General features: G+C 40.0%; 1 protein-coding gene across 1 annotated transcript; it reads left to right on the forward strand.

Moving 5' to 3' along the window:
- Positions 1-170: 170 nt before the first annotated feature.
- Positions 171-25,048, forward strand: enc1 (ectodermal-neural cortex 1). The gene is made up of 3 exons (XM_074690403.1): positions 171-304; positions 13,701-15,513; positions 21,429-25,048. The coding sequence occupies exon 2, from the start codon at positions 13,707-13,709 to the stop codon at positions 15,480-15,482; it is 1,776 nt and encodes a 591-aa protein (XP_074546504.1). The 5' UTR covers positions 171-304; positions 13,701-13,706; the 3' UTR covers positions 15,483-15,513; positions 21,429-25,048.
- Positions 25,049-26,859: the final 1,811 nt, after the last annotated feature.

A 26,859-nucleotide genomic window follows, 5' to 3' on the forward strand; every position in this document is an offset into this window, starting at 1 on the left:
AGCAGAGCCGCGGCGCACGAGCAACATCACAGCGCACATCCTTCTCTTTTTACGCCCCGTCTATCCTCTCAGATATCCACCAACTTCCGGAGATTTCTGCAGAGAAACTGAGTGTAGCTTCGTTACCGGGGTGCGTGCAACACGTCCCCTGCTTTTCCCTACCCGAGTCTCAACCGGCTTTTTCAGGAATACGCGCGGAGTTGTTCGCACTCCCCGGGCACAGGCTTGCATCGTGGCTCTTCCAGAAGTGGCATGTTCGAGGGATACTGCGGGCGCTATTGAATTCCTGCTTTCACCCAAAGAGGTGAGTTCAGCTCTGAAATACACGTGGAAAACCTCTCACTGAAACATGTTTGCTGGAGACAACTGCTGATAGCTTTTCTCAACACCTGATGATGGGAAACTCAACCATTGAAAGCACATTTGGATGATTCCCTACAGCTATAAGCTCAATTCTTTAAAATCTCCATTCAGTTTGTCTTGTTTCCTCCTTCCTTTCACCACTACCAGATCTCCTCTGTCCTTTGTGCGCTGTTTCCTGTATCCTCCTGCATACTGGAGATGTTGAACATATTTGAATGGCTACATCAGGTGTGCCATGCTCCTCTAGGTGATGTTAATTGGCTGGCAGTAGCTTTTTAGTGTCTTGTAACACAGATGTGTGTGTGGAAAGCTGAGTTGAGAGCATAAATTAGAGATTCAAACACATTCACACACACACACAGATCAATACCCTCCTCTTTCTGGCTCCTCTCCTCGTTTGCATCTTGCTGAATATTTCTCTCTCCGAGCAGCAGATGTACAGAAGAGGCTCACAGAAATGTTGGTGGTGTTTACTTTTGAAGTCGCTCCCTCCCATCCCTCTTCCTGCATGAGTCTCCGAACACCTGGCAATGATTTTAAACAGACTGAGAGGCAGCCCAGGCCCTCAGATAAAGAGCAGAGTGAGTGAGTGTGTGTGCTTTCTAGTCTGTTTTCAGTAAAGGGACAAAGTTGACAACTCTTTTTTTGGAGTACAGCTCTTGTTTTCACCCTTGGGATTGATTGAAAAACGATTTAATCTGTAAAATCTTTAACAGACATTTCTCATCGCATGTTCCTGGGGACAGATGTGTCAGATGTTTTTGCTTCATAAAATAAAAAGGAAGTTCTGTCAGATGCAGACTCCCCGTTCCCGCGTTTCCCCTCCCTCATTCCTGATATGTAAATAATATACAAATCACTGTGACAGAGTTTATTTACTCAAATACATCTGGCAAAATCATTTCTGTTGTTGTCTTTGAGAGCAGTAATGAGACAGTGAGTCAGCACCAACTGGTTGAGTGTTTGTGGCTGAAGTTCTCAAACTTGTCTCAACTTTTTAATCAGGCTGGGAGATATGGCTCAGGAAAAAAAAAAAAAAGTTTTTATGATGATAATGATAAATGATAAAGAAAAGACTCAAAACAAGTTTAGTTTCTGGATGAGGAGCTAACCTTTGTAGTCATCAGGGGAGGAAGCAGTTTGGAGGCAGACACGTAGCAGAGTCTAATCGTTGATCAAACGTGGATGTAAAGCTTCATGGTCTGACTGCGCCATGTGTGAGTTGTTGTGCAGTGGTTCCCAAAGCGGGGGTTGGGACCCCCTGGGGGGGTCATGAAACACTAGTACATGTGTCCTGAAATGCCTTCCAAGCTCAAAAACTATTTATAATCACATATTTTACCCATTATTGTAAAAAACACAAACAAAATAAGTGGAGATGCAATGATCCAACTTTTTTGGCTCTGATACCTGTGTTAAATAATAACCTGTATGTTTTACTATGGGATCAGACTGGTGATGTTTTGGGTAAAAGGCAAAAAGTGAATATATAGAATTACTGAAGCTAATATTTTTTTAAACTATGAAATATCTGAATGTTTAACAGCAAAACTGAGCTTTAGAATGTACAGATATTAATATTTAATTGTAAACTTTTATACCCTATAGACTGGAAATGCAGCAACAAACAGAGAAAGTGCATCACATTATGCCAAGAGCACCAGTAAAAACGAATGTCATAGAGCTGGTTGCCTGGATCGGAAGCTTTGAGGGGTACCGACACCAGAATCGGTATTGGTGTATCCTTAAAAAAGTGGATAATTCAATTTCTGACCATGCTTACCAAAATACTGTGTTGCTGTGAGCCCCTTGAAAGTGACTAAGGCCCTGTTTACATGACAATGTTTCATCCGAAAAGTCTGCGTTTACACCACTGAAGTAGAGTTGAGCCAATCATCTGGTGTATTGGGGAATGTTAAGTGTAGGAGTGGAGCAACAGATGCACATTTTGTTGAAAAACAGTCAACAGATTCAGCAGATTGAGCAGCACAAGCACAACACGGTAGTTCCTGACGATCGTAACAACGGTACTGTTGTCCTGTTGTATGCAAGAAGCGCTAAGCGGAGTGTGACGTCAGTGTTTCCACTGAAAACGCCGGTTCACTGTTTACACGGCAACGGTGTCGGCAGCGTTTCAGAAAAATCCCACTCTGGAGGCCGTTTTCAAAAGTTTGCATTGTAGGTTGGCTGAAAACCGTTGTTGTGTAAACGGCCTCTAAACCAGGAAAACAACAGTATCAGTGGCATGATTAATTCAGAAATACAGCAATTTGTGCTTTTAGGGAGTCTGATTGTCTACTGATGAGCTAACTTGAATTTCTTGAGCCTTTTTTTCATTTTTTTTTGTTTGTTTTTGTCTGTCTTTTGGGGGTCAAAAGGCTGAGAAAAACAGGAACCCCTGTTGTAGTGAAATAAATCCGACAACATTTGTAGGGACGGGAGAAAAAATCGATATATTGGGATTTGTTGTGTGACAATATCAAAATTGGAAGCTCTTGTCTAAAGGTCTTTTTTATTTTTTCAAATTCAAATTCTTCATTTCAGGCTTTTTTGTAAACTGGATTGGGAAAAATACCACTTTTCTCCAACAGAGGGCGAAATGTTTCTCTCGTACTCACGTGATGTGCATTTTATGGAAAATATGGCTCCTGATATAGTCTGTAGACATTATCATCATTATCATTTAACTTTTTCACATTGTCTGGTGTTAAAAAAGCAAACTAAAAATCGTTAATATTGAAGAATCGCAATTTGAATCCAATCAGCACCCAAAAAATTGTTACAGAATCAAATCGCAAGAATAGCATATCGTCCCAGCCCCAACTGATACAATGGATTCATCTTTCAGGTTTTTTTCCCTTTTTATTGCTTTACAAATGAATTCCCTGTCTTCATCAGTTTTACTTAGTTTGGATTAATTGGCTCATCCTGGATCAATTGTGTTGGTATTTCGTTCATATAGTACCAGTACATGTCAGGTTAGCATCTTAAAACCGCTTGTTCTGTCTCTTCAACAGTCCAGAATCCAAAGAAACCAAACTTCCAGGAACAGGCTGATAAAATCGTCGTAGCCGTACGTCAGATAAGCCTAACATCCGTACATATCACACATCAACAAATTGATTGTTCCAGCTCTAAGCAGTTCTCTCTCGAGTAAGGAAAGTTTTGAAATACGAGACGTTATGTCTGCCAGACAGTTGTCAGGAATTTCACGGCAACTTGTTCCCCTCAGGATGTTTACTGCGAACAACCAGGCTGGAGTAATAATGTGATTTGGAGTGGTCCTACAGGTTGTTTTAATCAGATTTCTTCACTTAAAGATGTTTACATGTGGTTAGAGATACATGTTTCTAACACTGTCTGAAGTACTTCTCAAACTAGAAGAAAGGAAAACATTTACTGAAACCAATGTCTGAACAAACATCCTCCTACCTCCACCGCTCAGATGCTGGGTTCAGGCTCATTAGTAACAATAAACGTGCTCTCATTTAAATTACAAATATATGAAGGCAGGGATTTCAGGACCTGCAGGCCAGGTGGGTAATCCAGTCTAAATCCTTTAGAATGCAAATTATGTAAGTATCCAGTTCACTTCTCTTCTCTGCTGAGCTCTGCTGCATTCACTGCGAGTGTGTGTGTGTTTTTGTCTGAGTACAACCATCTAAGGAAGTAGTTGTTTCATTAAATAAATAAATAATCTTGATTCAGACTGTTAGAATGAGCTAATTAAATCTTTACTTATTCCCGTACAGATGATTTGATGGTAAATTTGCCATCCACATACCAACTCAAATGTCCATACTTGAGTGTTAGCTTTTAAAAAACGTCTCCTCTTTTCCAGAGCAATAAAAATGATTAATATTAATGAGACTCTAATTATGAAATGCATTGAACCAACAGCTGCCTGCATTACAAATTACTGCAAAGAATTCCCAATCACCAACACACTTAATTATACATGAACAGGCATATTAAATGTTCAGCTCAGCTCACAGCCTCTCGTGATGCTCTGCTCCTGACAAATAGCATCAAAGAAAAAGAGGATAAAATAACTAGAGCTGCAACTATCGAGTATTTTTGGAATCGAGTACTCTGTAGATTATTTCTTCGAGTACTCGAGTACTCTAACGAGTTATACTATTTTGTTTTTTAAACAAATTAATCAATTATATAGAATAAAACATGTTAAGGCTTTTAAAATGAGCAACCAAATACTGTTTTTTCCTCAGAAAAGTTTTTTTTAATGAACAACTTTAAAAGTTTTAACCAGTTCTGGCCTAAAATCAAAGCCAATTCAATACTGCTTTACAAAACAGTAATATAATTCTGCAATCCAAAGCAGCCTAAAACACAAGGCATAAGAATGTAGTGTATTAGTATGAATTTTTCCAACATGTTTAAGGAAGGCTAGGAAGAGAGAGAGATTAACTCTCAAGTCCCTGTAGAAAAAGAAAAAATCACAACACTACATCAAAACATAGTTAAGATATGTGATATGAGAGAGGGGGGCTGCAAAGTGCTGCTCCTCCCCTACAAAAGCGCACCCTGTAAGGCAGGGGTGTCAAACTCAATTGCACATGGGTCCAAAACTCAAAACACACACTTTAGGTCAAGGGCAGAAAAAGAAAAGTAGATTGAACACATTAAATCTAAAATGTTTTGTTAATAAATATGAATAAATGGACACAAATACTATCATTATAGAAAAAAAGAAAAATATGAATAACTATGGATAACTTAAAAAGCTTTTGCTCTCCCTAAAAATGTCTCCTGTCAAAATAAAAAGTTGAAAATATGAACATGAAAAAAAAAACAAAAAAAAACTGAAAATATTATATAAAATTGTGCTTTTGTTTTCCATTTGTCTCTTGTTCAGAAAGGCAGCTGTTCCACTGCATTGTGGGATCTGTATTTTGTGTGTTATCAGCACTTCATAGGGCTAGACCATTAGTAAAAACAAACAACAAAACCAAAACAAAAAAACAATATAAAACTATCGCGTGGGCCAGATATAATTGTCCCTCGTGCCCCCTGGTCTTGAGTTTAACACATAAACTGTGAGAAGTGGTTACAGCTGTATTTACGTGAGTGAGTAAAACTTGTCATGCTTCGTACTATACAACAGACTCCTGCGCGGGTCCAATTTTCAAGATCCGACCCGCCCGCCCCGACCCGGGGACGTACAAACCCGCACCGCAAACTCGCGCATCAGCCTGATTAGTACCGCAACCCGACCGATCCGTGGAAACACGACCCGCAGCCCGACCCTTAACATTATTTTAAGTATTCATTTTGGGTCATATTGTCTGAAAATTGAACGGTATATCGCCATAGTTTAGATGCCAGTGAGTAAACAACGCACCTGAATGAAGCAACTCTTCCAATAAAAGCCTGACTTCAGCTCCATCATCAACCGTCTGTGATCTTCTCACATATAACTGTAAAATCACTCGTTTTTTAACGTTTAATGCTTTTAAACTTTTAATCTCTTAAAAGGACCTTTACATGTGTAATAGTAGACTTACTTTCTGTCCAGACTTAAGCGACGCTCAGCAGGTACGAGCCGTGATCATGTCTCAACCATGGATGTATTATAAGAACTGGATCGCGTGGCTATATGGTCACAGCCCTACAACCAGCTTACACCTTACGTTTTTATTTTATTGTATTTATTATTATTTTATATTAATTTTGATGTGTCAACGAAAATAAAACCCGCGACCCGACCCGCATGTTATTTTTTCCACCCAGATCCGAACCCCGAAAAATAAAAGTTTTTAAAAAACCACCCGCAAATCAGCTGTTTCAGCGGGTACCCGACCCAGCGCAGGACTCTGCTATATAATGTGCAGGCGCTAGGGTTAGCAATTTTAGGTAAGTTACCCGGTAGAACCTCCTCCACTTGGAGTGGTGTAGTGAGGGTGTTTGCGTTTAAGGTGCTGCAGTATCGCCGACGTGGTGTGATGGTATGCAAGTTCGGCTTTGCAGTATACACACTGAACGATATTTTCGGCACTTCGAAGTGTGAAGTGGTCCCACACACCAGACGTTTTCGGTCTTTTTCGTCCACCTTCCGCCATTGTTTAAGTCCGGCATCGCTGTGATATGTCCGTCAATTAAGACAGTCCGGGTGACACACGTACACATACACACACACACCTCCTCTCTCTCTTTCCCTCTCTGTCCGTCAATCACAACAGTCCGGTGACACACACACACCTCATCTCTCTTTCTCTCTCTCCTTTTCTCACACCATCTCTCTCTCACGCACACATACATACACAAACGCGCGCGCACCTGATAGCTCTCATCGCCATGTGATGTTAATTAAACGAAGCCTCGAGGTAAAGAATTTGCCTCGATCATTTTTTGTACTCGAGGTACTCGAGTTACTCGAGTAATAGTTGCAGCCCTAAAAATAACTTTATATATTTTTAACATTTTTGCCTGAAATACTCAAAGGAATCACTGCTAACTGTAAGTTTGACTTTTTTTTTCTACAGTTAGCATTGCACTTTTATTGTTCGCTATTAGGGCTGAACCATTAATCGAATTGAAACTGACATCACAATATGATATAACGCAATGTTCAAATCACAAAGGCTGCAATTAAAAAAAACAGTTTTATATACACAAACCTGGAGGAAATACAGTCACTTGTATTTGTTCTTCCTCAAAACATGCAAAAATAAATCTACTGTTTTTTTTTTTCTAGCAAAAACCTGTGAGCTACAGAGATCCGCAAAAGAATGACTGTGGCTTGCTGAGCTATACCCTACAGAAGAGGGTTAGGGCCACTGAAAAAAGATGAAATAAAAAATTAAAAAAAGTTTTTCTTTTTTTTTTTTTACTATTTTTTAAGAGAAAAAAGTAAGAAATTTAAGACTTAAGTCAGAATTCTGAAATTTGGACCTTGTTTTCTGTTTTTTTCTAGTGGCCCTAATCTTTTTCCATGATACCCTATGTTCACTTTTTTCTGTATATTTTGTAACTCTTACTGGCAACTGGTGGTCAGTAAAATTTCCCAGTGTTCCTTTTTCTTTTCAACTAAAAATTGCTGAAAAAAAAGCTTTATATGTTGACAGTATCCTTTGTCATGTTGGTCATACTGTAGAATGACTTAGTGCTTCTGTTTAGTGAATAATGTAGACGATAAATGTCCCTCCCAAACAAAGCCACATGCTAAATCTCGATCACAAAAAATCGCATTTAGATTGTTTTCCAAAATCGTCCGGCCCTATTCGCAAACATCACTTAACGTTAAACTATGTTGTACTTGTTGCTAATGTACCGTAAAGGAAGTCATTTTGCTTCTAGCTCTGTATAAGTTATATGTTCCTGCTTCTTTACTGAAGAATTCATCCCTTAGCACAAAAAGCTAAACTAGCATTAGCTTGGCTGAGAGTAGTTCCTGGTATCTGGTGTTTGCCAGACAGTGAAGAAATCCTGTCTTCAGCAGTTTTTTCCTGTATTTAACTATCACTTGTGTAAAGAAAAATAAATAGAGACTTAAATTGGGGAATACTAATCAGTGTTACTTTACATTATGCTAACCCTGGATAGCCATTCTCACTTTATTAGCATCACACTGTTCTTGTTTGCTAACATCACATGTTAATTCACCTCAGCTTCTCTTCTTTATTCCTAAATAGGAATGGGAATTGATACGATTTTGTCAATACCGATGCCCTTGTCGATTCTGCTTATCCATCTGATACTTTATCGATTCCCTTATCAATTCCTGTTGTGAATTTTCTTGGTACAAAAAGTAGCTGTACAGGTTTTCTGTGTCAACAAAATTTAATTTAGTTTATACTGTAAGTGAATAAAACGTAATTGGTCCCTGAGTCTGGATATTTCTGGGCATAATTATACAGAAACAGGTGAAAATTGCACACAATGTGATGTTGATGTGCTGTGTTGTAATATATTAATAATTCAAGTAGGCCATCTAGTGTCTCAAAGTGGTTATAGCAATGGTTTAAGTTGTTTGGAACCTTTCCGGAGTTATGAAGTCAGGCATGAGCCTTTCATTAGCCTGTTAGCTTCTGACATTTGAATTTCTTAGTATTTTTTACAAAGAGTTGATGTGATTTGTTTCTTCTGTCTATCCTGAAGCTGAAGTTATACTGATGTATGCTAACTGCTAGCATATCAATGCAGTTTCCCATATACGTTAGCATCTAGCTTGCGCTATTTTGTTATTTTGGTTATAAGGTGATTTATACCATTTCGAATGTGCTGAATATGAATGTCCTGAGAGAGAGTAATGTACATTTCTTTATGAAGTCAGTTCTTCAGTGAAACTTCAAGCTGAAAATCCTGATTGGATAAGGGAATTGATAAAGGAATCAAGCACAAAGGTTAACGGTATCAATGGATTGAAACATTTCTTATCGATTCTCAACAGGAACCAGTTTCCGATTCCCTTCCCTTTTCCTGGAAGCAGCCAAAACCTGCTCTCCTTCTTCTAGGCGACTGCTAACATAACTTTTTGACGGCTGATTGCCACTGGACTTAAGCTGAAACAGCTGAGCTATCAGAATGAGATAAGCTAATGTCAGCATTAGCATGGCTCAAAGCCTTTCCTTAATATCCTTTTTATGCAAAAGAACAGATGAACTACAGCTTTGCCTTTATTATATTTTGTCTAAGAGCCTTGAACTATGTGAATTTTAGACTTTATGCCAGTTTGGAATATGATTCATTAAGATGATTTAAACAGTAAGTTCTGTACAGGCCAACACTAAATAATGCATCCCTGATACTGGCATTAAAACAGCCCAAATCAATCATTATACATCCTCTTCTGAAGTAATCACATCTGTTTTAAATTATTTAACCTGTTTCCTGCTGGACTAATCAGAGTGTTAATCTGCCTCTCAGCATTTGCTTCAGATTAGGACTACACGGGGTTATTTCCATCAACATGCTAATTATCAGTGCATGCAAAACCTTTCCAATTAATTAGGTTTAATTTATTAGGACCTCTTCTTCAAATTAAGGGTTTTACAAATTTCAATTAGAGCAGCTGCAGCACTAGTTGTGTGTGTATGTGTGTGTGTGTAGGAGGTGACACGTGCAGGTAAAGGATGTTTGTTGTAACTCAGCCAGAGGCCAGGAGGTGACAGCTTTGCCAGTTTTTGTCAGCACTGGAATGCAACAACTCCTGCTGAACCAACATTGATGTTGGTTTTGTAATTCAATGAGTTATGCATCTGTAGACGCAGCACTTTGTTATAAAACAACATTTACGACAATAACTAGTCAACATTTTCCTTCCTGTAAACTTTTTCACACGCCGTTTATTCTTTTAAGAAATGATTTAGTGGCACAAATCTGGTTCCAATGCAGATCCAGTTGTTGCGAAAAAGACGGCGCAGATGTTGTAAACCATATTTACACCAAAACAGACGATCTTCGGGTTTGGTAGTCACAGAGGAGCTGGGATTTCATCATCCCCTGAAAGTTTGAATGAGGAACAATGCATTTCTTCTGAAGCCACAGAAACGCTGGAGGGGAGCAGTCTACCACAAAGCCCTATTGGCCTTTCATTTCGCAGCGCAGAGTTCATACCTGATTATCTTTTCATGAGACAGCATTTGGAGGATTTTGGAGCAGATGATGTAATTTAAAGGAAATGGAAACCATCCTCTGCAGCTGAAATTATTTATGACCCCTGGGAGCATTTGAACTCTATTTGTGTTGAAGTAATGGATTACAAAAAATCTTTTTCAATACTTTCAGCTTTGTACAGCTATTAAAGTAAAACGTGGGATCCGAACATTCAGTTACTCAAAACACAAATATGCTCTGTTACTGGTTTTTGAGCTCTGAGGCTTCACAGGAGGAAGATATTAGCTAGAGTTTGACGTACTCTGAATGCAAATATGTTCTCTTGTTGAAAACACTTCCAGGTTTTTCTTTTTCAAATGCCACCACAATTTGTACACCATCTTCAGTAACAAAAAAACATAAAATAAAAATAAATCTTGTTCAAACTAATTTTTAGCTATCCTTTACGAAATCAAATGTTGTAAGTAGTCAGAAGTGTAGCTCAAAGCCTTAAAAGCACTCAGCACCTTTAAGCGACACACAGAAAGTTTAATTTTCACTAAATCCTCCTTTAAACCAAACATTTTCCCCAAGTGAAAAACAATCAAGAATGTCCTCCGTTACTTACGTCTTTCCTCTTTTTAATTGTACCTGTGGCTTTAAAGTTCCTCCCCATGACCGGGCTCCATTGTCCTCAAGTCCTGCGTCCAGAAAGGACAAAAAACACAAAAGTAATCCACAAAAAAGGTGCTGATCTCCCTTGTTTTAGCTAAATGGAAAACCAGTACTTTACCAAACAGTACTTTAAGCTGCCTCATCCTGCCTCTTATCCACCCATTCTTACAATGGCACAGACACTTCTTTCTTTTAGATTTATCATATCTGCCATATTTCCTTCTATATACCCCTATAATTTAAATATAGCACCCCTATATTTAATATTTAACTTTTAACTCTAACTCACTGCTGCTACTTTGTTCGGCTGCTGCTATTTTTGCTATATTCCATGGAAGTACTTATGTCAATAGTATTTGTGTTTTTCATTTCATTTACTGTCAATTTTTATTTTCATATGTTTTATATTTTATCAGGAAGCAACAACATTTTATTCCTAATGCACTGCTGTGTAATTTGTGCAATGACAATACAGGAAGTCAAAGTCTAAGTTTAGTCTTTCCTGAACATTAAATCTCATTTAGAAAGAACACATTTTATTTTTACTTTAATGTCTGTGACAATATCTCAGCAGAATATTTCTGACACGACAGACTTTCTTGTGGGGCATCTCCTGAACCTCCTCTTCTCAGCTACTTAGACCTTTCACATTTGAAACGATACGGTACTTAACGGTACCAATTTTCAGTACTTTTTTGTGTTTTTGTGGTAAAAAATATTTATTTTTTTAACAATGAAATTTCAAATTTTTTCAACTTAACATATTTATTCTTTAATATATAAGCTTGCGATGCTATGTTCATGTCCAGCATGGAAAATCCCCTACTCTTCCAGTCCCTTACAGTCAAAAGGATGCATTTAGGTATAGGAATGGGTGCCAAATTAGGTACTTTTATAGTTACCAACCGAATTCTGTTAGAAGTACCGAGTCTTGATTTATGTAAAACCAAAAGGTACCATGTTTAGGTACCTTAATGCATCCTTGTGACTGTGTGGGACTTACTGAATAGGAAATTTTCCATGCTGGACATGAACACGGCATTACAAGGTTATATATTGAAGAATGAATTTGTTAAATTGAAAATAAGTATAATTTTTATATTTAACAAATTGATATTTTTGATCACATAAATTCAAAAAAGTACCAAAAATTGGTCCTGTTGAGTACCGGTACCAATTCCCAGGTACCAGGCATTGGTACCATATCGTTTCAAATGTGAAAGGTACCAAAATATGGTACCTTTAGATTTTAAGTGAATTGGTACCCGGTACTTTTGACAGAATTCGATTGGTACCTATAAAAGTATTAATTCGTCACCCATCCCTACTGCTACCCCAAATTCTTAATTAACTTTTCCTAGGTTGAAACTGTATACTTTTTCCCATCTTAACCTTAATTAAAGTTGAAACATTTTACCATTTAACCACAAAATGTCAGAAAACAAATGCCTCATTTAGATGTCGCCTTAATTTTTTACACACACACATATATACCTATCGAATGTGGCACTGTCACAGTGTTTTTATGCCTATTTGAACTGAATAGGACATCAGCACTGGATTAAATTGACAGAATAATGAGTTCAGCTTTCAAAATGAATGAGAAAATCACAACAATACTGAAACCAACTCAGTGAAATAGCAGATTTCATGTGGATATGGTGATTATTGCTCGAATAATTTGGAGATTCTTAAAACAGGGCTTTAAATGTCTGTACATCCACCCAAAGAAACTGACGGGTGAGTATTTACGAGGTTAGATGAGGACTCAAACCCCTGGAAACGGAGCACATGAGGCACTTGACATATCTGGAAATTGGCTGGAATGAAAGCTAGCTCAGAGCGAGGACAAGACAAGGACAGCGAAGATGGGAGCTGTGACTTTCTGAAGGGGGAGTGGAGTAAATTCTGTGCATTTCTCAGAGGCTTAAAAGACTCCTGCTGTCTCTTTCTTCCCTCTCTTCTTAAAGAGCCTTGCGAAGAGGCTCTTACATGTAAATTGTGGTATCTCTAAAAAGAAGAGGATTAGCGGTGCTCGGGATTGAAATGGAAAAGCCTCCAAGTCTCAGCGTGGAAGACAAGTGTTATCTACTTGACCTTCCTAACTCTCAGAAGTATGCTGTTTTGCAAGTTGTAATCACTGCATCTCTTGCTAAATGTCTCTGTATCTCTCAGGGAGGATTGCAGTACTCTCAGAGAAATGCACGTCGTTCATCACATTATGGATGGGGCGCAGAATAGAAGATTTCAGCATCAGTATCACAGCGTGAGCACACGGTGGTTACTGCTGTGGGTACAGTTTAATGAGGATAATGAGGCCTTCTTCTTTTTTTCAAGTATTTTCTGGATTCAAAGAGAAAGATAGCTTTTCATCTCTGATTAATACACTGTAGCTACTCTTTTGTATGTCTCTAATGTATATTTAAAAAAATACACCCTGCTACTTTTGTTTATCAAGAGGGACATGCACATACTTTGCATAAACTAAACCTTGAAGGGAAAACATCAATTTTCTACTTAAGATATGGATAGATTGATGGCAGAGGAGGAGGCTAGAGATCTTCAAATAGAATATAAACGCTCAGCTATCCAGTTTCTCTTCCTGACTTCAAACAAACTCGCACGTCGTTACTGAGAGCTTGCTCCTTCTTTACAGGAAACTCATTATTTTGTTGCTAAACCCTCAACTACCACCAAGAGAGTCTTAAAATGTTCCTCAACTAGCAGATGTAATTGCTCTGAGTCATTCTTTCGACAGAGGACCTTCCCCTTGGGTGTCATCCTGGCTCAGCAAAGGCATTCTTTGATTGAATTTCAAAACTATCAGAGATTCTTTCATGGGTCTTGAAAGAGACTGGGGCTGTTGGAGAGACCGTGTTTGCTCTGGGCCAGAGTATCAAGGTCTGTCCTTCAGTGGTTGAATCAGTTTTATAATGAAAGCAAACTCTGGTGAATTTTTTTGAAATGATTGAGTTTAATGACAGAGATTCAACAAGAATTCTGTTTCTGTTATGAACAACCCACACAGTGACTCACAGCGGCCGTTTACTAAACACAGACTTTAAATATGAAATCCATTGAATGAAGATTTTCTCTTTCTTTTTCAGGATTCAATGAAAATGTCCGTGTGTGTCCATGAGAACCGAAAATCACGAGCCAGCACTGGCTCGATGAACATCTACCTGTTCCACAAGTCCTCTTACGCAGACAGCGTCCTCATGCACCTCAACTCGCTGCGGCAGCAACGGCTTTTCACAGACGTCCTGCTCCACGCCGGCAGCCGCTCCTTCCCCTGCCACCGTGCGGTCCTGGCCGCCTGCAGCCGATACTTCGAGGCCATGTTCAGCGGCGGGCTCAGGGAGAGCCAGGCCAGTGAGGTGGACTTCCGAGACTCCATTCACCCAGAGGTTTTAGAGCTCCTGCTGGATTATGCGTACTCGTCACGTGTTGTCATCAATGAGGAAAATGCTGAGTCACTATTAGAGGCTGGGGATATGCTCGAGTTTCAGGACATCCGAGACGCCTGTGCTGAATTCCTGGAGAAGAACCTCCACCCGTCAAACTGCCTTGGCATGCTGCTGCTGTCCGATGCCCACCAGTGCACCAAGCTGTCAGAGCTGTCCTGGGGCATGTGTCTCAGCAACTTCCCCGCTATCTGCAAGACTGAGGACTTCCTCCAACTGCCCAAAGATATGGTGGTACAGCTTTTGTCGCATGAGGAGCTAGAGACAGAAGATGAGAGACTGGTTTATGAAGCTGCTCTGAACTGGATCAACTATGATTTGGAAAAGAGGCACAGCCACCTCCCAGAGCTCCTGAGGACTGTTCGTCTCGCTCTGCTTCCGGCCATCTTTCTGATGGAAAACGTATCCACAGAAGAGCTGATCAACGCCCAGGCCAAGAGCAAGGAGCTGGTGGATGAAGCTATCAGGTGTAAACTGAAGATCTTGCAAAATGATGGCGTTGTGAACAGCCCATGTGCCAGACCAAGAAAAACCAGCCATGCCCTCTTTCTTCTGGGTGGGCAGACCTTCATGTGCGACAAACTGTACTTGGTGGACCAGAAAGCCAAAGAGATTATCCCCAAAGCTGACATCCCCAGCCCCAGGAAGGAGTTCAGCGCCTGTGCAATCGGCTGTAAAGTGTACATCACTGGTGGTAGAGGCTCTGAGAACGGCGTGTCAAAAGACGTCTGGGTCTACGACACAGTCCACGAGGAGTGGTCCAAGGCAGCACCCATGCTGATCGCAAGGTTCGGTCATGGTTCTGCTGAGCTGAAACACTGCCTCTACGTGGTTGGGGGTCATACTGCAGCAACTGGCTGCCTCCCAGCGTCCCCATCAGTGTCGCTCAAACAGGTGGAGCAGTTCGACCCAGTGGCCAACAAGTGGACCATGGTTGCTCCTTTGAGAGAGGGTGTGAGTAACGCAGCGGTCGTCAGCGTCAAACTCAAGCTCTTCGCCTTTGGTGGAACAAGCGTAACTCACGACAAGCTGCCTAAGGTGCAGTGCTACGATCCACAAGAGAACCGATGGAGTGTACCCGCTTCTTGTCCGCAACCTTGGCGCTACACCGCCGCTGCTGTTCTGGGAAACCAAATCTTTGTCATAGGTGGAGATACTGAGTTCTCTGCGTGCTCGGCCTACAAGTTCAGCAGTGAGACCTACCAGTGGACTAAAGTTGGAGATGTGACAGCCAAGCGTATGAGCTGCCAGGCTGTTGCGTCGGGGAATAAACTGTACGTAGTGGGTGGGTACTTTGGCACGCAGCGGTGTAAAACTCTGGACTGCTATGACCCCACACTGGATGCTTGGAACAGCATCACTACCGTGCCGTACTCGCTCATTCCCACCGCGTTTGTCAGCACCTGGAAACACCTGCCTGCTTGAGCCCCGAAAAGCTCTACACCCTTTTCATGAGGTAAGTTTGAAATCTGATGCTTGTTTTTCTGTCTGACAGAGAAACTGTGGTAAAAAAAAAAATCTGTCTGTGCTGGATTGTTATTGATTTTTTCAGACCTGCACATACAGTGTTGGTATAGCTCTTCAGACGGTGTGGTGGGAGGGAAACGGTCGATCGATGGAGTTTGCTTTAAAGTGTCAGACAGCCACCTGTAAATGTTTTTCAGTTGCATTCTGTTGTGTTTCTCTGTATTTGTTTGTTACTCAGATCAGTGCAGATTTCTTGAAACAAGATCTCTTGGTTTGGGTACTTGTTTATGAAAAAAAAAATCACTTCTGTGAAATTTCTATGGCCAGGATCCATCAAACCTGGCAAAGAAGCACTTTTCTTTAAACTAAATGAAGCTACAGTTGAAACCAGAAGTTTACATACCCTATATAAAAAGGCACATTTTTTTTTCTCACCACCTAATATTAAATCAGATAAAACACTTCCTGTTTTTGGTCAATTAAAAATATCAAAATTATTTATATTTGCTAAATACTAGAAAAATGAGAAAGATAATTTTTTAGACATTTTTTTACGACTTTCTTGAGAGCCAGAAGTTTACATACACTAAGATTACTATACCTTTAAACAATTTGGGAGAGCCCAGATGATGATTTCATGTCTTAGAGGCACACCTATGGATTAATTTTCTGTACATTTGTATATCATAGATATTACCTTTAGATTAATTCACAATTTTAACAAAGAGAATCTAAATGTAAATATTTCACAAAACTTATAAAACGTCCAGTTAATGCACTGCAAATATTTTTATAGCTTTTTAAATTTTTTTTTAAAATATTTTATATTAGTAAAAATCCAGTAACACATTTCAAGAAAGTTGAAGGAGGGCATGCTTACCTTTGGAGTGAATCACCTCATCTCAGCTTTCTTTAACAACACAGTGTAAACATTTGTGAACCCAGGAGACCAATTCCTGGGAACCTGAAAGTGAAATGTTGTCCTTTTCTTACCTGATATCAGATTCCTGCTTCTCAACAGGTGTCACAAGTTGTGTTTGTTTTTTTTATCAAATGATAAGCCAAGACTGGAGGTTTGTCAGTTTAGCATCCAGACTCTTCTGCTATTCACAGATGTTATCATTTCCTTGTTAGCACAGAGGACTCAGCGTCTGTGGTTTCCAACTAGCTTGACCGTGTTTACATTTGATGTCTTCTTCGTAGGTTTATCTTTTATTTGTGGTAGCAGAGGCAAACTGTTTTTTGGAGATGGTTCTGAGCCAATGCGTTGAGTTCCACTACAGAACACTGCAAAAAACTGAAATCTAATCAAGTGTTTTTGATTTATTTTAAGTATTTGAGCCACATTCACCTGATTAGTCCAGAAAAATGTCTTATTTTAAGTTATGAAGTTAAGATGAGAGAAAAATCTCCTTAAAAATGTGTTTGAAACTAGAGTAATGTCTCAATACACGTAACTTTTCTCTTGTTCCATTGGCAGATAATTTTTTTTTTACTTGTTACAAGCAATTCAGACCTCGTTTTTGTCTTTAAATAACTTAAAATAAGACATTTTTCTGGACTGGTCAGGTGAATGTGGCTCATATCATATGTCTAAAAAGACATTTTCCACTGAAAATAAGACAAAAACACTTGATAATATTTCTTTTTTTTTTGCAGTGAACCATGTTTATTTAAGGCAGTGATGGTATCTGTTGGTTTAAGATGACCCCACTTGTACAAAGATTTCTCCAGGTTCTCTGAATCTTAAATGAAAATTTGAACTATAATTGGATAAATCTCCAGATTCTTTGCAATTTCACTGTGGGGAACATAATTTTGAGGTAACATAATAGCGTTAAACCCTTTTCTATCCTTACTTTTGAGAGACTCAGCCTCTCTGGTGTGCCTCTTTTATACCTAGTCATGTTACTTCTCTCCTTTGGGGGCATAACAACTTTTTGAGTATTAGTGAGAGTTTGTCTGTTTGTCTGAGAACAACATAACTCAAAACGTTACCAACAGATCTTGATGAAATTTTCAGGAAATGTTCAAAACAGGATAAGGGAAAAGTGATTAAATCTCGGAGGTGATCCAGATCACTGTCTAGGTCCAGGACTTTTTTAAAGGATTCTTCATCATTGTGAAATAGGGCTGTTTTCACCATACGTGTATATAACTCCACAATAAATGGTCAGATGGCTTTGCAAATCAAAAAGTACCAAGTACGATCCAGATCCTGGTAATATTCTGGATACTAAGATCTGGAATATGAAATATGTACTGGGTCATCATAATTTTCAACACTGTCAGGAAAAGAATTATTGTACAAACCTGCAACTAACACCAAATTGCTGAAAGGGAGTATAACATTAAAGTAGGACTAAAATGTTGGTGGTGGAGGTCTGCGCTCTCTGAGTGCTTTTCTAGTTCTGTCTTTGTCTAAACTCTTAAAATGTGGAGCTGGCATCAAATTTCAGTGAGCATATATTCTGATCACAACAAAGATATTTTTAAGTCCTATAATGGGAGTCTTTTTGGTTTAAGGATAATAGAAAAAGTGACTAAATGGACATAGTCCCCTGGCTGGAAAAGGGAAGTCTCTGTGGAGGAAGGAGAGGACCTGATAGAGGTTTGCGTTAGTTAAGTGAGTTATGTGACTGTGGGGATGGGCCGAAGGACACAGAGGGTAATTGAAAGAGAATAGGATACTTTTATTGCTCCTGTGGGGGAAATCCCTCTAAGCAGGCAAAAGGAGGTCCACCTATTAGACAAGCCACACACCAGCAGGCTACAACACCCCGGCGAGGCTAATCCACTCTCAGTCGCCTTGCTTTGATGAGGTTATGGTCTTTACACTGGGTGAGAGGGAGGCAGCCGAGCGACTCACGCCGTGTCGGAAACCATTCATCATCAGTTACAAGCAGAGGTGGCTGAGAGAAGTGGCAGCAGGAGGAAGCAGGGAGGGCGAGGCGTAGGGCTAGAGAGTGTCTGCGCTCCCTCCTCTGCTCAGTCAGACACACATCATCCATCAGAGCGGTGGTCCTGCTCTGGAAATTTACTGCTGAACTGGACCGTCTCTTCTGCCTCCATCATTTCGTCCTGGCCTCATTCAAACCCTGCTCTCCTGCTCTGACGATGAACTGCCCAGACGTATGTGGAGCATGGTTAGTCAGTTGGCAAACCTGAGCTTTCCTCATGCTGCCGGCTCACGATCACATCACATCGAACAATCTCTGCGTCCCACGCTGATGCCCTTTCACATACCCATGAAGGCAGTCCTTTCCATCTCGGTGTATTTCATGAAATGGCTCGAGGCCCCTTGGCTCCTGAGAAAGAAAAGGAGGGAATTAGAGTGACTCCCCAGCTGTCCAGAACTACACAAGCTCCCATTTGATTATGCCAGGAAGCAGCTCAGAGCAGCTTCACTGTGATGTCCCCCTTCTCCACAGGATGAAAAATGTTTCAAGACTCATTATTCCTTTCTTTTCAGTGACTCATCTCTGAAAGGAAGAGACCAGACAGAAGGTTTTAACTCTCTCTAAGCCAGTGCAGCACAGTGCTCAGCGAGGGAAATAATCCTGCCACTGATTTAATACAGAATTCATCTTCTGAATGCCTGCCTGTCATTGAAAGTGACAGTTTTCTCAAGGAAAATGGTGAAAAATGTGGAGGAATGGAGAAGAAAGCAGACTGTTTAGGAATGAAAAGGGAAAGAAGCGTTAAAGACCTCGCAGAAGGAGTTTGCAGCTATGTGAAAAAATAAGTTTTCACAGTTTCCTCATGGGGCATCTTCTCAGAGATTCTTCTTTTAGATTTTTCCTCCTTGTAAAAGCTTAAAGGGTTGAAATAAACTGACAGAATTCATGGCTTACTCCTCTCTTTCCAGAGGTGTTTTAAACACAGACACTATTATGTTTTATTATTAGCATTAGCAACGCAGCTGACTAAGCAAAATTCATTGTTTGTTTTGATTTGCAGAGATGAGGGAAATCTGTTCACGAAGGAAGAGAGTAGGAGTCTGTACATGTAAGCTACACCCAGCTACCAGCTAACTTAGCCTAAACTCAAGGGTATTGCTAATAATGTCCAGAAAAACTTGATAAACCCCCCAGTTAAATAAGAATAAGAAATCTTTAAACTTTAAGTTATTATTTTGCCGACATGTTAGTGTGTTAGGACATATCTGTTAGCTAAACTTGGCGTTACCACCAGCTAACGGTTAGTTTAGCTTAAACTTTGGGATTAAAGAATTTGCTTAGCTCCCTTTAAAAATCAAACACAACATTTTAGCTTTATGTCTCTTTAATATGGCATAAATTTAACCTATATTTTGATAAATATCAAAATTAAGATGTGCTTTTTAGTAGGCTACATCTAAAATGACATAGCTACTGCTAGCAAACAGTTATGCCCAAACTGTAAGAAACATCTATCGATGTCAACGAGAAATCTTTGACAAAGCTTCTCAAAAAATCCAACTGTGACATCTCCACACTTTTTTTTATAGCTTTAAGGTGAAAATATTGTGTTAAGAGATAAAGACATTCGTGTAGATTAGCTTACCTCTTGATGAAGCTAGCTGCTTTTATGCCGAGTAGGCAGCTGCTAGCTTTAGCTTCTTTTAAGCCCCAAGCGGTTCAGTTTGATTTGTCTCAGCACCGCACGTATTTTGTGGCATTTCCATATTTGCTCTTTGTTTACTTGGTCACATTTTTCTTCTTCATTAGATTTAATAGAGGGGTACACTGTGTTGCGCTGCTATGGCATCACGCTAATACATAACTGACGCAGCTACATCCAGCTTACAAGCCACTTACCATGAGGGGGCACGGTTGGCTGTAGAAAAACAAACAAGATAGGGCTTAACCCAGCCAACCTGTACCAAACCATACTGATCTAAACCGGACTACTTGGTGGAGGCAGGGCTTTAAGCTACAACTAGCTACTGGCTAACTTAACCTAAACTCAAGAATAATGCTAATTTTGTCCAGAAAAAACAAGATATAGCCCTCAGTTAATAAAAATAAGCTATTCTTACACTTTAAGTTATTGTTTTGCTGACGTGCTAGTGAGTAAGGACGTATCTGTTAGCTAAACTTGGAGTTACCACAAGCTAATGGTTAGTTAAGCTTAAACTAAGCTACAGGAAAAGAATCTATTCAAATATGACTTTTCAACTCTTTGGTTGTTCAGTAGGACATACAATTGACCTATAATTTGATAAATAATAAAATAAGGACGTTGTTTTTGCTGCACCTTAATATGAAGCTACTACTAGCAAACAGTTTAGTCTGAGAAAAATCTTCACACAGCTTCTCAAAAAATCCAAGTTTTTATAGCTTTTACATGAAAATATTGTGTTCAGAGATGAAGACATTTAGGTTGATTAGCTTACCTTTAGCCAGAGCCAAGCTAGCTGCCTCCCTGCTAGCTTTAGCTTCTGCTAGAGACATAGAGGGAGCAAAAGCAATGGAGCAAGCCTATAGTTATATTTCCAAGAATGAAATAAGTGAAGCTTTTTAAATCGAAAGGTCAAAGTGAAATTCGTGTGTGAAAATGTCGTAGGCTGAGGTTGAGAAAAGAAGCTTGACTGAGGAAACAGAGTAGGTGGATTCACTGAATCAATGAGCCCAGTAGGAGATACAGAGTAGTTACAACAACAGTTTCACAATGTGGAATAAGACATTTGGACTTTGATTTGAGTCTTAAATGCTTGTTTAGTTTGTCAGAGATGTGTCAGCTAACTTCAATGAAGGCTGCTGTTTTTTGAGATTGAAATCGTTGCAGGATATCAAATTACAAGAAAGTCCTGTTTTCCTTTGTGCTTTAAATCACCTTTCAACAGTTAAATGTTTTTTCTTTCAGGGTTTTAAAATGCATCTAATGAGCTCATCTAATGACTCGTTCCTTTCTCTTCCTCAGATTTCCCTGTTTTGCATCATCTACTGGACTCCGACTGTGAAGAAGCATACATCATCCTTCTCTAAAAGAGACGCTGGGGCAGTGATGTACAGACACCCGCATTCATCTCGATGTTGCAAAGAGGAAGATGCAGAAGCACGTACAGCTGGACACTTTTACAGGAATGATGTCACGTCTCGTCTCGGAGAAGGGGGCGTACAGTTCTGCCGCTCGTGTAAACAAACAAACCAAACAAACGGCTGCTTGTTGTAAGAGGCTCGGTCTCCCAACTGTGCATACGTGTGGCACATCAAGCTTTCATGCTGCAATATGAAGACTGCGAACGCATCACGCAATTTTCCCATTTAGTCATGATAGGCTTGGGTGTGTATTGATGTACTCCTGGAATAGGAAGAAAAAATACTCTTTTCATGGAGACTGCAATGTATAGCATGATGGATGTTCTATTTAGATAGAAGGAGGGAGAATGCAATGATAGATGTGCTTGTGAAAAGACAGCGACTCTCGAGTTTCGCTGATTTATGAAAGGCACAATGAAGGAGCTAAACTCCCCCTTCTTTCCTCTAATAAGCTCTTTTAATTCACCCTTTTGTATCTTTTTTCCTTCCTTCAAAGACGTGCTTCGAGAACAAACCTTTGAGTGTTCCTCTCTTGCTGTCACTGCGAGCCTCGAGGTGTTGATGACCAACACCAGCTGAGTGCCTCGGGGTCACGACCTTACATGTTTGCTGTTTTGCGGCTACGCATTAACGCCCGCTGAGTGCCGGTTAACCGACCCACTTGCACACATTGGCGGTATTCAGTGTCAGGATTCAGCGCCGTCACAGTCAGCTGTATGCTTAACGCTGTAATGGACTGGCTGTGCTTCTGTTATTCTGATAAAAGCCTAGGCTCGCTTGCTGAGTCATAGCTGAATCGTTTTTAGAGCATGTCCACTCATAGTGATTCAGTGAAACTGGCATGAACTTTTCTCTGTGCTCACAGAAATATTGTCACCTTAATCCTAAACTGAGAATTAATCAGTTTCTTTTTTAAAAACTTGCTGCAGTGTAGTCTTAATTTATATGACAGTGATAACTCTGTTATGTTAATATGTTTAATCCTATTTATTTCTTCTCTGCCTGCATTCTGATGTGAATGTATGTCTGGGTTATGTCATGCATGGTCAGGTGTTGCGTTTTTTTTTGTTTTGAACTCAGTTGGGCTGCATTTTGCACAGTTCAGTCTTTTCCAGGTGGAGTTTGTTCTTTTTCAAAATCCTCTCCAAGGATTTTCATTTATGTCAGAGTGTGGAGGAGAGGGGAAGGCTGGCTCGGGTTACTGATGTTAAGAAGCCACGAATGAGAAGACTGATCGGGGTTAAAGTCTAAACCTGTGTTAACACTCAAACTATCGAAAGTCTGTAGTTTTTAGAAAGCCATGGTGGTCATTTGACTTTTTTGAAACAGTATTTAAATACAAATGTCTGTTGTATACATCAAATCTGACATAAAATGTATCTTGAATATTTAGACAGATAATCATCAGTCTCAGAAAGTATTTAAAAAAACTGTATTATGAACACTCAGTCACTAAACTGCACAAGTATAAGATTTGTGGACATTTTAGACTATCAAGCATATTTTTTGAGCCATGTGAGAAGTATTTAAAGAAGCACCACTCAGTGTTGAAGTGCCAAAAAACTGCAGTTCCGAAAGTGTCCACTAGAGGCTAACTCCAAAATCCAAGGAATTCCCATTAACACCCATGTTAAACTGCCCATCTGACAAGCTGAATTAAAAATGTTGACAGTGTTGAGCTAAAAAAAAATTAGCTTATTTCTTCATTTTTACACAATATTAGCTTAGGGCTCAGAATTATGAATAGATTTGTAAAATAAGTGATGTGGTTGAGTTGACTGAGCAGTTAAAGCTGTTTTCCAGACAAATTGAAGCCATAGAGTGTATAAAACATGGACATATTTTGATATGACAAAGACTTTGATTTTCCTTTCTAACAGCTACAGGGTGCCTGTCAGTCACATGAGCTGAGCTGTGTGTCTGATTGGACAATCCAACATCCCTAATATCTTTTAAACTGCCGCGTTAGAAAAAAATCCCTTGTACAGTGTGTGCCGATGAGGAAATTAGGGTATCAGACCCAAGAAGTTTTGTGAACCAGGCTGTAAATATATCCTTGGCTTCACTTCTTTCTGACTTTGCAAAAAGTTAGGTTGAGTTGTGTTTTGAATACTACCACTGTGGTTTCAAAACCCTTTTTAGACATTAACAGCCTGCATTGCGGGGACAAAACCATAGACTGTATTGTTAATGTACGTAGTCTCCTTGACGTCACCCATCTGTTTCTGTAACAAATTTTTGAAGCAGATCAGCTATCGCAGCCATATTGGAAATGGCAAGAGGTTTCAGTACAGCTATAGGGCGCCTGTCAATCATGTGACTCTGATTGGGGGAGCTCGCTAGCTCAATATCCTCTGAACAGCAAGTTTGAAAAAATTCACTCCTATACAGTGTGTGCGGATGGGGAAATTAGGGTTTCAGGCCTAAGAAGTTTTGTGAACTAGACTGTAAATTGGCTCCACTTCTTTCTCACTTTACTAAAAGTTAGGTTGAGTTTGTGTTTTGAATACTACCACTGTGGTTGCAAAACCGTTTTTTAGACATTAACAGCCTACATTACTAGGACATAATGTACAAAGTCTCTCCGACGTCACCCATCTGTTTCTGTAACAGATTTTTGAAGCAGATCAGCTACCGAGGCCATATTGGTGGTGGCAAGGGCTTTGAGTACAGCTACAGGGCACCAGTCACATGAACTGAGCGGTGCCTCTGATTGGGCGAGCTCGCGATCTTAATATCCCCTGACTGCTGGGTTACAGTGTGTGCTAATAGTAAAATTAGCAACACAAGCAGGAGACGTTTTTTGAACAAGGCTGTAAAAAGGTTAATTTCTGCTGTGAAAACAGCTTTTTGGGTTGGTGTGTATGTGATTTCTTCTACTTCTGGAGCCAGCCTCAAGTAGACACTCGAGAAACGGCAGATTTTAGCACTTCAGCATTGTCTCATATTCTTAGACTGGAGGTTGCTGCTTGAGTGAAACAAACTCTGCAATGAAATTCAACAAAAAAATCACAGATAATTTAAAAAAGCAACATGACAATATTAACCCATGGTGAAAAATCAAATACTTAAATACTTTTAGGACAGATTTTAAACAATTAAAGGGCAGTTTTCAAAGTTGTCACAGCAAAATAAAAGATAATGAAATGACTGCTTTGGTAGTTCTAGGTTAAATTTTCTTGTTTGGATCAACACAACTTGAAGATATGAGCTATAAAACAGAAAAGGCTGCTGGAATGATGCAGGTGGTGACCCAGTGTTTATCAGAGGTGTTACACAGCGACCCTGACACATTGAAGAATGCGACAGTCTGTGCAGCTGTCCTTGAGACAGCTGCACAGACTGTCACATGCGCTAACTTGGCTTCTTAAAGAGTTAACCCCCTCCTTGTCTTCTTCGCCATCGTAATGAGGAAGAGCTGAATCCAGTTAGCTGTGCATCGATAAGGGCAGACACCGCAGTGCTTTTCACATTTGTCTCAATAATGCACATAGAAGAAAACAGAAAAAACATTGCAAGTTCCTAAAGACCAAAAAGAGAGAATGTCTTAAAACATGTGTATATTTGTTCACTCTGATCAGTGTTTCTGTCTGTCTGTCTATGTGACCTAAACATTGATGTTTTGCATTTGAATATTAATGGAATCATTGAATTTCAATGTAAAAGGTAATGTTTTGGTGGGATTTGTATATATTTTTCAAATGTCCTCCCTTGTGGCGTCAAAAATCCAATCAAATCTGTGGGGATCAGTTTGTAGAAAGAGAAAAAAAAAGGTCACACAGTAAATTCCTGCTCAGCCCCTTAAGCCACCCAGGAGTTCATCCTTTTATTGGCCATTTCCAAAGCTTCCATAAAGACCCTTGTGGCTCCATAATGTTGACCTCCTCAGACCGCTGAACACAGAGCTATAGGCGCAACCAATCAGATCCGAGCGTCTCCCATAGGTTCCAAGTTTCCCCAGCAACAGCGAGTAATGAATGCCCCCTTCAAGTTGCACCTAATTGCTGAGTGGCATTTCCCCACTCCTGCTCCTGCCCTCCTCCTTTTATCCTGTGTTTTATCTGGAAAATCCAGCTCTCGTCGAAGCGCTGTACTTTGCCTCATGTTGTAAATTAGACAGGAAAAAACTGTCAGTGTGCATCAGTTTCATTTTACTGTCATGTAAGAGTTTAATTTCTATTTTTATGGCATTCTTTTGTACATGTGATTTTTTTCACAATGTGAAATTCATGGCTAATAAACATAAGAGTTTTTCCCTCTTGACTGGAACAGGTCCCTGTGATTTCTTTTTCTCTTTCTCATTATTGCATGTTTCACATATTTAGGCTGCTCTGGAGGGAGAACAACAGCCCAAGTGTCCTGAGGTATTTAAGGCAGGATATCATGCGTACAGCTTTTGTTCTGTGGAGGAGGGACTGAAATCATCTCATCTATGCCTCTGGCTCTTTAAGCTCCCTGCACAAGAACAGGCAGAAACACAGTCAGATACTTCCCTTTTCTCTGTCAAGTCACCTTGGCAACAGCAACCTTTATCTGCAAACTGTAGGGGCTGGAGGAGAACATGAAATCTTAAAAAGCACCTCTCCCTCCTCTCCCTTCAAGACCTTCCTCCCCCTTTTACTTCCTACACCCCCCTCTCACACTTTTCATCACTGCAATGCATTGTGAAGCTGCCGGCTGGTCAGTTGAGTTTGATGTTCCCTGGTTTGTAACAAGTCAAACATCTCATTAGTGAGTGACTGCAGAGCTCGCTGCCACTCGCCGCATTCCTCCAGCTCCAAGGAGTCCAGCTCTGTTTACATTCTTCACCCTGACGTGACTCCTGAGGTTGAGAAACACCAGTTTTACTGGATCCTGACCCTTATGCATGCACAAACAAAATACACCCATGGACCAGGGTTGATAGTTTAAGTGAGAAGGTTGAGAAAAAGATTTTACTGTCACAATCTGTGCTGGGACATTTTAATGAGCTCTTTAAAGCTTATCTTCATTTTCCAGAATTGCAAACTGGTCTTTTGTGAGCACTTTCTTGAAAACAGGGTTGACATTAGAGGTGAAACATGGGTGCCCAGAGGCCCCCATCAGTGCCTCTGTGTGTTCCAACAGTCCTGCTAATCACGACAGGAAGTTGAATTTCCTGTCCGCCAGGAAGTAGGTCTTATCCCCTGCCACCCCCGCCCCTCCCCCTCACAAGAACATACCGCTGATGGCTCAACCCTTCAACACTGTGAATCCTTTGGGTCCTGTTAGCTTATGCAGAGCTTGGCTGAAGAGACTGAAGTCTAGGATTTTGTGTGGGCAGTCTGCATGTG

This window comes from Halichoeres trimaculatus, unplaced genomic scaffold (assembly GCF_033239565.1).
Source record: "Halichoeres trimaculatus isolate MK-OKI-2021-1 unplaced genomic scaffold, fHalTri1.1 fHalTri1_scaffold_16, whole genome shotgun sequence".
Taxonomy (NCBI): domain Eukaryota; kingdom Metazoa; phylum Chordata; class Actinopteri; order Labriformes; family Labridae; genus Halichoeres; species Halichoeres trimaculatus.